We start from the raw sequence: 15,000 nt of genomic DNA, 5'->3' as shown, positions 1-15,000 counted from the left end.
GACTGAATAAAATGGTCAAACAGGTTCACCTTTGCTTCGTCGCCGTGTGAGTTTAGGTGTCGGGCGCAGCTCCAGCCGGTGGTCGGGTAGCCTATCACCAACCGGTCCAGTAGTTAAGACACGTCCAGACAAACATAATCATTCGATACATATTCTGGGTATCACTTATTTACCATTATTTCTCAGGTCGGCCGATACTATCAGGAGTTAATGACGGTCATTAAGGCTTCAGACGTCTTAAGTGTACGTATAATCAAAAGTAAGAGGCACAACAACAAAAAAATCTTTTTATGTTAGGACCTTGAAAAGCACGTCACACTGAGCCACACTGACGCTCATTCAGATAAAATTTTCATGGTAACTTCAAGAAGCTGATAAATTTAAAGATAAAAGTTGCGCAAAGTGAGGTAGAAAGAAGTTAATTCTTCCAGACGGAGCAAAAGTTTGGTCTAATTCCTGTGCAGAACACTTCAGTAACTTGGGTGTTCCGCTGCAGCTAGAACGAACCAAGCGTTAAGATCAATAATCTATGTTCTTGCTCTTTGTATTATTTTTGTGGCGGGGCTGAGCCTGACGTGTGTGTATGACGAGGTTAGAAAACAAGTGAAGACGAACTCTCTCTCTCCTGAGTATGAATCGCGTGTCGGGAGGAAGTGGAGAGGGAGGGGTATACCATTCCCATAGGCGTCAGTAATGGTGTTTACATCTTAATGGTGGTAAGAAAAGACTGACTTTGTACTGAAGGAAGGCAGAAGAAAACACTATCGACGTGGACACAGATCTCTTTGCTTAACAGAACTACTTTACTGAAAAGGAGTTGGCATAAACCCGGCTGCTCACTGAGAGTGGGAAGGGTTTGTTCTGAGAGAGAGAGAGAGAGAGAGAGAGAGAGAGAGAGAGAGAGAGAGAGAGAGAGAGAGAGAGGAGTCATATCCCCCCCCCCCCCCTCTAGCTCTCCCGAGAAAGGGCAGACACCCCGCGCGCCACCGCCACCCGCTGTGCCATGAAGGCTATGGTGACGTGAACGACCTTGACACTCGCCTCCTGCGGTGAGGACTCGCCTTCACCAACGCCAGTCATCGTTCACCAACCTCGAAATCAGCTGTAGCTTCCCACCACTAAGCACACAAGCTTCCCAGGAGAAAGCAACAACTCGACCGGGTACTTACCATGTCTCGTCTCGCACCACAGACGCAAGAACGCAAAAAAAAAATCTTGTTGCTAGGTTGTGTCGAGAGGCCGCCGCGTGAGTAACCTGTTGCTGGGGATGACCGCTCGGAGGGGAGACATGGTGTGTGGGCAAGCCCGTAGCCACACTACCCTCAGGCCCTGGGCGCGGCCAGGATCCCCATGCAGTAGGGTCAGCGTCCCTGCTTGACCCAGACTCTCGCCGAGGAGGGAACTGGCCAGGCGGCTTCTCACAACAAGAGCTCGGGGACGGTGGCCAAGGTGACTCCCAGCGCGTGCGTGTGGGTCGGGAGCTCGCAGCCGTACACCCTCACCCTAACAGTGAATAGCTAGCACTGAGGCGGCCAAGGAGAGGAGGGCGGGCCGGGGTCTGGCAACACCATCCCCCTCCGCCGGCCCGTCCCGACCCACCAGGCTCATGGCTGCTCTCGCTCGCCTCGCTCCCAAAAATCTCTCAAAGCCAATATCGTCCTCCACCTCCTTCACTCTCTCTCTCTCTCTCTCTCTCTCTCTCTCTCTCTCTCTCTCTCTCTCTCTCTCTCTCTCATACATTTCTCCCGCGCCTGTCCATAGTCTTCAACTCTCCTCTTCATTCACTCTTCTCCTGGTCTTCTCCCTCACCCTTTCTCTCCCTCCCTAACCCTGCTGGCTCTCGCCCACTCTCTCCTTCTCCCCTCCCCCGCTCACTTAGCTTCACCTAATCCTAATGACCCTCCCTCATCCGGTCCTCCCAATGCCCCAGTCGAGCGAGGGAGGGTGCTCACCTCCCCATCCCTCGCACATGTAGCGCATTCTCTCCTCTTCCTCCTCCCCTAACGGTGAGCCCCCTTCTACCATGCTTCTCTCCCTTCGCTACCTGCTCTTCCTCCCACATGACCCCGTGCTCTGACCCCTCACAGCTGAAAAGGCCTTACACAAGACCTCATCACAGCTTCGATTAAGACCATCGCTGAGAACGACGACTCCAGACCCGGAAAACCTTTACGGCACTGGACATGGAAAGGAAAACCCATTCCTTTCGGAACATCCCTGGACGACCGTGCCTTTGCCAAACCAGCTCACACTCACTCCTCACAGAAGATAACAATGACCCTTTTTTTAAAAGAGGATCAAACCTTACTCTCCTCAACTGAGTCACAGACATAACGAGGGTATTGTACGTTGACCACCAACATGACCTTCCATACTTGTCAAATAGATTACATATATATATATATATATATATATATATATATATATATATATATATATATATATATATATATATATCAATGAACCCCTGACTCTCTGCGTGCACAATCACAGCATGCCATCACCAACCAGTCTTTACCGTAAGTGGGCCCAGCGTTAGCGTTCCGGTCATGTGCCCATCCCGACGGCATCGAATACCAATTCATCCTACTACACCTGACCTGCAAACGGGCACCACCCATCCCTCCCTCCCCCTGGAACATCATACCTCTCACAATTGATTACGTCCATTACCATACCGGCCGGCTCAGTTTTCATCTCCTTCCCCACGACTTCTATGTTAGTTGGTATATTCGGTACCTACCAGCGTACCAGACAACGAACTGCTTTATATATGGTAATTGGACCGTTATAAGACCCGTGGGGATTACATAATGCCCAGAGCGCGAACCTCATCGTTCACTTCGAGCGAGAGAAATTTGCCAGCTGGTCCATCTCAACCTGCTGTCAAATGTGAAGTATTTTCGTGGCCGTGAGATCAACAGTCCAACCTTCGCTGGGCTGTGATCCGTTGTATGACTCCAAATCAATCAGTTCTTAAAACACTCTCAGGAGAAAGCGGTCCCAGCAGCTAGTCTGTGATCCGTAGTTTGACTCTAAATCAGTACTTGAAACACTCTCAGGAGAAATCAGTCTCAGCTGCTAAGCAGTGATCCGTAGTTTGACTCTAAATCAGCATTTGAAACACTCTCAGGAGAAAGCGTTTCGTACTGGAAGTCTCTCTTCTTTTCTCCGATGTTTTCTCTGCCTTCTTCTTGAAACCGGAAATATTAATCAAGGAAACTAGTTCAGTTGCTACTGATACCCTTACATGCAAGAGAAACGAGTCATGACTATGTTCATAACCTTGAAAAAGAAAAGGAAAGAAATGATAAAAGAAAAAGTTTTGCTGCCAGCACCTGCCACCAGGCTTGGTCAACCACGAGCTTCGTACTCACCGCAGGAGACTGCTATGACTTTACACCTACAGGGAGTTGCTTTTAGCCCTAGAGCATTATCCTTGGGGTCTGTCCAACCCGACACTCTCAGAGTTCTTTTGCTTTTTACGGGGTTTCCCATATGCGTACGACGCCGTGGGTCCCGACTCCTCCCCTCCACCTTCGGTTCTTGTTCAAACATCTCCGAGGTACGGTGCGTCACTCTATGTTCCTACTTATGTGTGTGTTTTATTACGTTCGGGTCAGGGTAGAACCATGGATAGTGATGGTGTGTGGGATACATAGCCTTTTAGTAATAAATGCCTCCTATATAAAGACCTACGATGAAGGTTTTGTATTACGTTGATAAGAGTAATATATGTATATATTTTTTTTCATATTTTTTTCGGTTTAATTTTGTTTCTTTCACAATAACCACATCCATCAATGTTTTATTCATTTTAGTATCTAAATAAGGTAAAATAAAGCTAAGAGTTCGTGTTAATTTTTTTTTGTTTCTGTTTCCAATAAATTACAATTAGAACGATTTTCTTTTATTTGTCCACACGTTGGACCTAAGGGAAATGAAATAACCCTAACCCGTCGCCGAAAGTGTTCTAGAGTTTGACACCTAATAGCTGTAGTATTAGGCACGACTGTAATATACACCTTAGCCTAGCCTATTCGAGGGAGATAGACGAACAGCGAGAGTCGGTTAGATTTAACGATGTGCGCTACACTCACGGCAGGATGAGGCACATTCTTCGTGAAGGCTATATACACACTTTATTCACGAGGAGTTAAGAGCTTCATTTCTAGCTTAGCACCGAACTTGTTCATGGTCCCAGACAGAACGGGTGTAGCAGAGCACTCCACCCGCCCGCCATATCTAGGTCTCTTGACATACACGAGATAATATTTCCAAGCTCGCTCGCTCGCTCGCTCGCCCTTAAGTTTGCAGACTTACCGTAGCCAGCCCCAGACTGCGTCTTATGCCCGCGACGGTAACCCCCTTTCAAAAGCCCTACGACCACAGGCTTACGAGTAGATCGCTGCTTAAGGCTGACGCTCCGCCTCCAAGCCTCCCCGGGACAGAAGTCCTCTTCTGTGCACCACCTGGTTGAGATAGAATTCATTTCTGATAAAGGATAATTTCCTTTATATCCTTTGTCCACGAGTACAAGCAGTTACACTATAATAGCCCTAGGTCCCGAGAAAGACCAATGAGAAAGGCATCGAAACTATCAGGCAGTGAGAGAGCGTCACAGTCATTATCATAACGACCCTGCTCAGTTTTCATCTCCCCTCACACGACTTCTATGTAAGTAGGTATATATTCGGTGTTTACCAACGTGCCAGACAACGAACTGCTTTACATATGGTAATGGACCGTTATAAGGCCCGTGGGGATGAATTACATAGTGCTTAGAACGTGAATAACCCCGCCGTTCACTTCGAGCGAGAGAGCGAGCTACTTACATAGTGCTTAGAACGTGAATAACCTCGCCGTTCAGTTCGAGCGAGAGAGCGAGCTACGGAGAACTATGGTCCCCGTGCATTCCAAGGGTCTGCTCAGCTCAGCACCTGAGAGTCTAAACGCTTGAACGTTACATTAAAGAGCGCCCTAAAATTAGTGGTTTTAAGGTATGAGGCATCAAGAATTTTGCGATCGCTTCTCCAATGTCTCTCAGGAAGAAGACCCATGTGTCTCCGACTAGACAGCGCACCGACAGATTCAAGAATTCATTTGCACCACAAAACATTCAACTGTTTAACCATCTAAAGACGCTGTAACGCCTTTATGATATAGCTTCTGAGTGAAATAGATGATTAGGTGATATTTTATGTGGTACTTTTATATTTTATAATTTCATTCTATAATTCTTATACTTTCTAACCTTGAACTGAGCTCCTAGCCATAAAGAATTTCATTTTGTATCATGTATACAATTTGACAATAAAGACATCTTATCTTACACAGAGTTTGCTGTAGTCTGAGCCATGTACATAACTTCCGACAAGTAACTAGTCTCATGAAACCATCAAAATCGTTGTGTATCCTGTGAATCCTACGACTTGCAATCACACGTATGCAATAACACGTACTCTGAGCATCTGTGTTATTTTGTCAGTACTAGTATATTACGTATATTATGTATCTTATACTTGACGTACTTTTACCTTCATTTATAATGTTGTCAGCGTCTGTATAACGTTTCAATCATTATCAGTCTTGTATCTGAGTGGGTTCAGATACTGTGTATACGCTGTATGTTTACATATACCTTGGCCTCTGAATTATCACCGTTTTCGTTATCATGACTTCCGATTTCTTTTCCGAAAAGGGCGAGAACTCTCTGGCTGGATCTCTGAGCCCATCTGTCTACCTCCATATTTCGATGCATTGTGCTCAGTCTACGCACTTAACTTCAGTCTATGCACTTAACTTGTCTCCACCTACTCTCTGTTACATACCCTTCACCTAAACTGACTACATAAAATTGGGACAAAATGAGAAGACTCTGAGTTCAAATTACGAGACACTTTCAGGTGTCTGAAGTGCTCCTGTCTGACCTGAGGAACACCTCCTGTTGTCATGTAAATCGAAATTCCCCTCGTGAGGTATACACAAGCTTAGCACCGCTATGAAACTGCTCTCCACATCATCATCCACTGGCATGTGTGAGCGAGACCTGTCTGTTGCCTCAGAGACTTTGCAGACATCGTAACCATATATAAGATGACTTTGTTAACTTTACGAGTGGTGCTCCGTATCAATGAAGCAGCCCTCTCATCTTATCCCGAACGGTCCAAACGAAGGGTTTGTGAAGCTTCCCAGTAGGCCCTCTGGTCTACGTCACCTTAGGCCAGAGGCTAGAGGTCGCGCGCGCGCGCGCACACACACACACACACACACACACACACACACACACACACACACACACGGCGACTAGGTAAAATAGAATTAAAGAATATGTGTGCGTGTGTGTGTGTGTGTGTGTGTGTGTGTATACGAGTGGATGGGCCATTCTTCCTCTACTTCTTGGCGCTACCTCGCTGACGAGAGAAACAGCGATTAAGTATATATATATATATATATATATATATATATATATATATATATATATATATATATATATATATATCTTTCATACTTTTCATCATTTCCCGCGATAGCAAGGTAGCGTTAAACAGAGGACTGGGCCTTTGAGGGAATATCCTCACCTTGCCCCCTTCTCTGTTCCTTCTTTTGGAAAATTAAAATAACAAAGAGAAAGAGAGAGGGGAGGATTTCCAGCCACCCGCTCCCTCCCCTTTTAGTCGCCTTCTACGACACGCAGGGAATACGTGGGAAGTATTCTCCCCTATCCATCCCCAGGCATTCTGTCGAGGGTTTCGACACTTACTTCAGAAGTATTCATCTTAAGAGCCACTTCATCTTTCCTGTAGGGGCGGTTCATGGATTTTTGGTCGATATATTCTTAAAATATTTCCAGGAATACCAGCAGTTCTAACTGGTCTAGTTCTAGTTCTAATACTTTTGACTTTTGTATCTGCTGCCACGTCTGAATTCATCCCATATATTATTCTTCCGTCTAGACAGTCCAACTGCAGCATCTTTAGCTTTTTATAGCACACTTCAGGTACTCTATCCCCTTAAATTTTACTTTTGAAGTGTTTCTGTATTGTCGCTAACTTATGAACTTCAGCAGTATTTAACAATGCTTCATATATTTATGTTCAACAATTTTATCGTCAGCATTCTCTCTCTCGTCAAGCAAGTTTTCGTAATCATTCCACTCATTCCTCTCCTCAATAGGCTCCTTGTGGCAACTAAGAGCCCCAATAATTTTCTCATTTTCTATCTCTTCTGTCGGTCCAGTTTTGGGTGTGACTATTACATTCACAATCGTTCCATAGATTAATCATTTTAAGTGACTATTACATTCACAATCGTTCCATAGCTTAATCATTTCAAATGTATTTTCATTATATTCCATCAGCTTTTCCTCTGTCCATATACATATTTAGATCCAACTCTTTTTGCATGTTCCTTTTGTCTTCGATTCTATCATTTCACTGACCCTGGTGTCATCTTCAGAAACATCTGGTTAGAATATCCTTTACTCACTGTCAGTATTATGATATAAAGTATTATGTCTAGTACTGCTCTCTGTGGCGGACATGATAAAGCATCATCTTTATCTCCGTGTCTTTCCTTTCAATTACATTGTACTGCACTGTATCTGAAAGGAATATTGTATGCATAATCTGCTATGATTCTTTACATTTTGTATGAAATTATCAAACACTGACATATTTCAGCTTTTGTTTATGAAGGATAACTTGACAGTGGTTCAGTCGTACAATATAGGCCTATTGTTATGAATTGTAATTTCTATAGATTTTGAGGTTAATGTAAGTTCGTCTGAACGATGAGTTCTAAAGGCAAAATGTTTGTTGGAGAAAGTCTTCATTGTCAAATTTACGTCTCACCTTTCTGTCTAAGATAGTTTCAATTACAGCAATTATTATTATCTTTGGATGTTTGTGCTAGATGCATTAAGTTGCTGTGATATCTTCCCCGAAGGAGAGGATATAACTATACAAATCCTCTTCCTCAGTATGTCATCTATGTATTTTGTCAAAAGTACACCACTGATAAGCGACCTGCTAAGCTTCGTCTTGGCGAATCTTTACATACACATATTTATCACACACACACACTGAAATATATACATCTTAATATATATATATATATATATATATATATATATATATATATATATATATTATTTTTTTTTTATTATACTTTGTCGCTGTCTCCCGCGTTTGCGAGGTAGTGCAAGGAAACAGACGAAAGAAATGGCCCAACCCACCCCCATACACATGTATATACATACGTCCACACACGCAAATATACATACCTACACAGCTTTCCATGGTTTACCCCAGCCGCTTCACATGCCTTGATTCAATCCACTGACAGCACGTCAACCCCGGTATACCACATCAATCCAATTCACTCTATTCCTTGCCCTCCTTTCACCCTCCTGCATGTTCAGGCCCCGATCACACAAAATCTTTTTCACTCCATCTTTCCACCTCCAATTTGGTCTCCCTCTTCTCCTCGTTCCCTCCACCTCCGACATATATATCCTCTTGGTCAATCTTTCCTCACTCATTCTCTCCATGTGCCCAAACCACTTCAAAACACCCTCTTCTGCTCTCTCAACCACGCTCTTTTTATTTCCACACATCTCTCTTACCCTTACGTTACTCACTCGATCAAACCACCTCACACCACACATTGTCCTCAAACATCTCATTTCCAGCACATCCATCCTCCTGCGCACTACTCTATCCATAGCCCACGCCTCGCAACCATACAACATTGTTGGAACCACTATTCCTTCAAACATACCCATTTTTGCTTTCCGAGATAATGTTCTCGACTTCCACACATTCTTCAAGGCCCCCAGAATTTTCGCCCCCTCCCCCACCCTATGATCCACATCCGCTTCCATGGTTCCATCCGCTGCCAGATCCACTCCCAGATATCTAAAACACTTCACTTCCTCCAGTTTTTCTCCATTCAAACTCACCTCCCAATTGACTTGACCCTCAACCCTACTGTACCTAATAATCTTGCTCTTATTCACATTTACTCTTAACTTTCTTCTTCCACACACTTTACCAAACTCAAGTCACCAGCTTCTGCAGTTTCTCACATGAATCAGCCACCAGCGCTGTATCATCAGCGAACAACAACTGACTCACTTCCCAAGCTCTCTCATCCCCAACAGACTTCATACTTGCCCCTCTTTCCAAAGCTCTTGCATTTACCTCCCTAACAACCCCATCCATAAACAAATTAAACAACCATGGAGACATCACACACCCCTGCCGCAAACCTACATTCACTGAGAACCAATCACTTTGTATGGGTTTTCAGAAAAGAAGAGTGAATGTTGGGGTGAAGAGGGTGGTGAGAGTAAGTGACCTTGGGAAGGAGACCTGTGTGAGGAAGTACCAGGAGAGACTGAGTACAGAATGGAAAAAGGTGAGAACAATGGAAGTAAGGGGAGTGGGGGAGGAATGGGATGTATTTAGGGAATCAGTGATGGATTGCGCAAAAGATGCTTGTGGCATGAGAAGAGTGGGAGGTGGGTTGATTAGAAAGGGTAGTGAGTGGTGGGATGAAGAAGTAAGAGTATTAGTGAAAGAGAAGAGAGAGGCATTTGGACGATTTTTGCAGGGAAAAAATGCAATTGAGTGGGAGATGTATAAAAGAAAGAGACAGGAGGTCAAGAGAAAGGTGCAAGAGGTGAAAAAAAGGGCAAATGAGAGTTGGGGTGAGAGAGTATCATTAAATTTTAGGGAGAATAAAAAGATGTTCTAGAAGGAGGTAAATAAAGTGCGTAAGACAAGGGAGCAAATGGGAACTTCAGTGAAGGGTGCAAATGGGGAGGTGATAACAAGTAGTGGTGATGTGAGAAGGAGATGGAGTGAGTATTTTGAAGGTTTGTTGAATGTGTTTGATGATAGAGTGGCAGATATAGGATGTTTTGGTCGAGGTGGTGTGCAAAGTGAGAGTGTTGGGGAAAATGATTTGGTAAACAGAGAAGAGGTAGTGAAAGCTTTGCGGAAGATGAAAGCCGGCAAGGCAGCAGGTTTGGATGGTATTGCAGTGGAATTTCTTAAAAAAGGGGGTGAATGTATTGTTGACTGGTTGGTAAGGTTATTTAATGTATGTATGACTCATGGTGAGGTGCCTGAGGATTGGCGGAATGCGTGCATAGTGCCATTGTACAAAGGCAAAGGGGATAAGAGTGAGTGCTCAAATTACAGAGGTATAAGTTTGTTGAGTATTCCTGGTAAAGTATATGGGAGGGTATTGATTGAGAGGGTGAAGGCATGTACAGAGCATCAGATTGGGGAAGAGCAGTGTGGTTTCAGAAGTGGTAGAGGATATGTGGATCAGGTGTTTGCTTTGAAGAATGTATGTGAGAAATACTTAGAAAAGCAAATGGATTTGTATGTAGCATTTATGGATCTGGAGAAGGCATATGATAGAGTTGATAGAGATGCTCTGTGGAAGGTATTAAGAATATATGGTGTGTGAGGAAAGTTGTTAGAAGCAGTGAAAAGTTTTTATCGAGGATGTAAGGCATGTGTACGTGTGTATATATATATATATATATATATATATATATATATATATATATATATATATATATATATATATATATATTGTTGTATGGTTGCGAGGCGTGGGCTATGGATAGAGTTGTGCGCAGGAGGATGGATGTGCTGGAAATGAGATGTTTGAGGACAATGTGTGGTGTGAGGTGGTTTGATCGAGTAAGTAACGTAAGGGTAAGAGAGATGTGTGGAAATAAAAAGAGCGTGGTTGAGAGAGCAGAAGAGGGTGTTTTGAAATGGTTTGGGCACATGGAGAGAATGAGTGAGGAAAGATTGACCAAGAGGATATATGTGTCGGAGGTGGAGGGAACGAGGAGAAGAGGGAGACCAAATTGGAGGTGGAAAGATGGAGTGAAAAAGATTTTGTGTGATCGGGGCCTGAACATGCAGGAGGGTGAAAGGAGGGCAAGGAATAGAGTGAATTGGAGCGATGTGGTATACAGGGGTTGACGTGCTGTCAGTGGATTGAATCAAGGCATGTGAAGCGTCTGGGGTAAACCATGGAAAGCTGTGTAGGTATGTATATTTGCGTGTGTGGACGTGTGTATGTACGTGTGTATGGGGGTTGGGCCATTTCTTTCGTCTGTTTCCTTGCGCTACCTCGCAAACGCGGGAGACAGCGACAAAGTATAAAAAAAAAAAAAAAAAAAAAAAAATATATATATATATATATATTTTAAGATTTTCTCTTTACGTGTTGATTTATAAGATCACTGTAACAGATTTCCATAGAATATGGGTATATTTCCATATGTCAAAACATTTCAGTAAAATAAGGTTATAGTTCCATATTTTTTTATCGAATAGAGTCACAATACAAAACTATGCTGTTGAAACGAGAAAGCTTAAGTTAGGTATCCATAAATAGTCGTTTTCTCTGGACTAACATTTTCTATTACTAAAATTATGAGTACTCACACACACACACACACATATATATATATATATATATATATATATATATATATATATATATATATATATAGATAGATAGATAGATAGATAGATAGATAGATATTCGCAGTTTTCTGCATTATCGTCAGGAACAGGAGAAGAAATTGCCTTATTCGTTCACATCCATTTTCTAGCTCCCATGTGTAATGCGCCGAAACCACAAACAAGCCCCACAGCCCTTTCCATAGTTTCCCTTGACCGCTTCCTCCAGCCTACTCACGCCCCGAGCACTCAAAACCTCTTTCACTCTATCCTTCCATCTTCAATTATTCAACCTCCCCTTTCTCCTTGTCCCCTCCACTGTGACATATATATATATATCCTCTTTGTCAACACGCCCAAACCAATTCAGTACACGCTTTTCAGCTTATCAATTATAGTACTCTTATCAACACAACAAATAATGAAATAATCAGACACCAAATCACTACTCTTCCTTTCTTTTCTCATTTCTTTCGTACTATTCGCCATTTCCCGCCACTTCACTTAACATCTGAAACTACACTCCAAAGACAGGTAACATTTGTTTTTTCTCTTCTGCCCACTAGACACCATCCGTCTATCTAACATCAATGACATATGTATGTTTAGCATATCACGAGACCCCCTCATGCCCATGATGCAACTTCTACATTTAAATGAGAGACTGAGCACTTACCATTTAGATGTCCGGTGCTGATCCAAAATGGATACACATCCATCACCTCACTTTTTTTTTGGCTTTCTGGTCATACGTAGACTGCGGTGACCCTGGGGGAAGATGGATAAGGCACTATTTATATCAAAACTTACAAACTTGGAAAGCGTATTATTATAAGAATTAGCAAGGGTAATTTATGGCTTTATAGAAACATCTTGGCAATGCTCCGGGAATTTCTTTCTTATCTTCAGTTGTAGAATTGCCCATCAGCAAAACACGTCACAAAATGAACAAAGAGCAGCAGTGGTTGACTAATGTTACTTTTAAGTGTTGATCAAAACATAACTTACTCATTAAGAATAATAATGGCTTAAACAATCGGTATACATGGGAGGAAAAAAAATCACCACCAAGTTATAACAACACAATGTAAGAAACTGCCATATAAAAAAGCAAACAAGCAAAGCAAACAAAGTTTGATACAACAATTTTAAACACTGTGTGCGAGATGTCAATAAAGTACTATAATATACGAACTCCTTACCACTTAGCAACAGAACAATACAAAAACAGTCCCATGTATAAAAAGCTTAAGACAAATTCTCAGCAACCACGTCTTTGATGTAACTGACTACAGCTTTGAAATCAAACACACATATCGGGTGGTCCTGCTGCGCAAGCGCATGTTCCCGAATGGCAAAGAAAATAAGACGAATGACCGAGTGGCTGTTTGGTCCACTATGAATAACCCCATGCCAGTACAATGAGACTTTACACGTCTTTCAAATGAAATCTGAAGACATATCTCTTTCAATGATTTAAGACACTTGACTTCGTAAGATAAAAGTGTTGTTACCGTACATAAGATATAGTATTACAGACTTGGTCCCTTAACTATTATGTAGGTGGGTAGCACTCAGTGGCACAAGTTTGTTTTCCTGTGTAATGCTGCGTAAATTTTCTGGGGAACAAAATTGGACATTGAAAGTTATCACGGTGAAAAATGAAGTAGCACTAGTGACTAGGATGCAAATCACATTCAAATCAAGTATGGAGGGTAGATAAAAAAAATGTCGTAGTCAAGGCCCCCAAAATATACGTTTTCTATAAACAAGTGAGGAAGATAACATGATCTTGTTGCGTCTCACACGTAAATTCAGTACAGTATTATGATGATGATTCGTTCAGTAATTTAGAAATTTGGATACGTAGTCAGGTGAGTCAATGGTAATAAAAACAGATCATCCATACATATATATCATCTAAAAACAAGTGTTCATCTATAAATCATAAAAATAAGTGTTTCAACTTTAGGCGGGACTCAAGCAATTCCACACCGCAACACTCCCTGATCTAAAGGGGAATACGCGGTTTTTTCTTTTCTTTAAAAAAAATCTTTTCGAACTTCATGAAATGAAAAATGAAATCTGACGTCTTTTGATGGAGGGCGACATGAAGTCATTTGGCTGATATATATTTTTTTTCAATAAGATGACTGAGCTTGATAAAAAGTTAAAGATTACATCTTCTGGTGACAAATAAACCCACAAAGAACATCCATAGTTTGGAGCTGTTCACGTATTTAAGTCTAAGACACATCAGACCCTTTCATGAAAGAATAAAATTAATCGAGCGAGACGATTAAAATCAAAATATAAGACATGGATCTGAAGCTGAGACAGTGAGGCATGATGCATACTATAACTCCGCTCCCGGTTCGCTCTCGCTTCGGTTAAATATCATTTATTACATGTATTTCAATTACTGTAAGCGGAGCTATAGCGTGCATCAGGCCTGAGCATTTGAATCTGTGAGTCATCCGTGTGAAGCTTCGTTCTGAGTCATTCACAGTTTCGTAAGAATGACACAACGAGTTTAAAAAGCACTCCTTGAATATGTTATAGTAGTGTAGCGGACCATCGCTCCACCGACCTTGTCGCTGTGTCACACACACACACACACACACAAACACACACACACACACAAAACAGCAGATTGCAAATCGCGGCAAATTCAATACTCCTCATCGACTGGGTATATAAACGCTTCGGTAACTTCCAGTTCACGTTCGGATGGATTCGGAAGAGGCATTAGCGCTGGTCAAGGAAAGTGTCATCAACAATGATGGACGATGATGGAGGGAAGAAGTTCAGGGAGGCGAGGAGACGAAAAGCTTTACGATCTATCTTACTAGCTTGGTCACTTACTCCTGGAGCTGTGGACTCATTGGCGGACGACGACAGAAATGACATGAAAGGTTCACAGTGGTTAACAGAATTGCGAGGATCCAACACATAACATTTGAGGGAACACTATGAAGAACGTAAGTGAACAAGTTCATGGAACTGACAAGAGAATTGATTTATGTGATCTGTATAATCTTTGAGAATCTCACGCAACTAAACTCAGTTGGTAAATTTAGTGGCGGAATTCTTAGGTATACGGTAACACAAAGTTTCATGACTCGTGTCACATTCTCATTACTGCGAGAAATGTACAGCGAGGTCCAAGTACAATGACAAAAATCAAGGATGAAGAGACAAATGTTTAACCCATGAGAGGGAGCAGTGAGGGTTAGGCAGCCACTTCCTTTTGTCTGACCAATGAAAAAAACTCGCCGCCTCAGGGCAGCGGGGGGGCGACTTTTTGCTACGATACGTCCTCAGTTCGCCCACTCGCGCTGGAAAAGGTCAAACGTCGAGCGCTGGGTAAAACCAGAAGGCTTATGTGTCATGTCACTCTGCCGGTTCATACTCGGGGGATCTCTCCTTGATGTTAAAGACCTCGAGTAATCTCTCTGAAGGCGTCTGCGGTCTGGTGGAGAGTCTCAACATGGACTCCCCT

At 42.6% G+C, this 15,000-nt stretch overlaps 1 protein-coding gene across 2 annotated transcripts in view; it reads right to left on the bottom strand.

The window, feature by feature from the left end:
• LOC139758338 (uncharacterized) overlaps nt 1–15,000 on the bottom strand; it is a 266,694-nt gene that overhangs the window by 109,971 nt on the left and 141,723 nt on the right. Inside the window, exon 2 of one of the 2 annotated variants that reach the window (XM_071679642.1) lies at nt 12,175–12,266. In XM_071679642.1, coding sequence (XP_071535743.1) covers nt 12,175–12,177 — 3 coding nt within the window. In that variant the 5' untranslated portion in view covers nt 12,178–12,266. Of the gene's footprint in view, nt 1–1,169; nt 1,570–12,174; nt 12,267–15,000 lie in introns of those variants that run through there. The other variant, XM_071679633.1, reaches the window with a different exon arrangement.

This window comes from Panulirus ornatus, chromosome 2, assembly GCF_036320965.1.
Source record: "Panulirus ornatus isolate Po-2019 chromosome 2, ASM3632096v1, whole genome shotgun sequence".
In the NCBI taxonomy this organism is placed as follows: Eukaryota; Metazoa; Arthropoda; class Malacostraca; order Decapoda; family Palinuridae; genus Panulirus; species Panulirus ornatus.
Note: the sequence above shows the minus strand (reverse complement) of the source record. Positions and strands in the feature narration are given on the sequence as shown.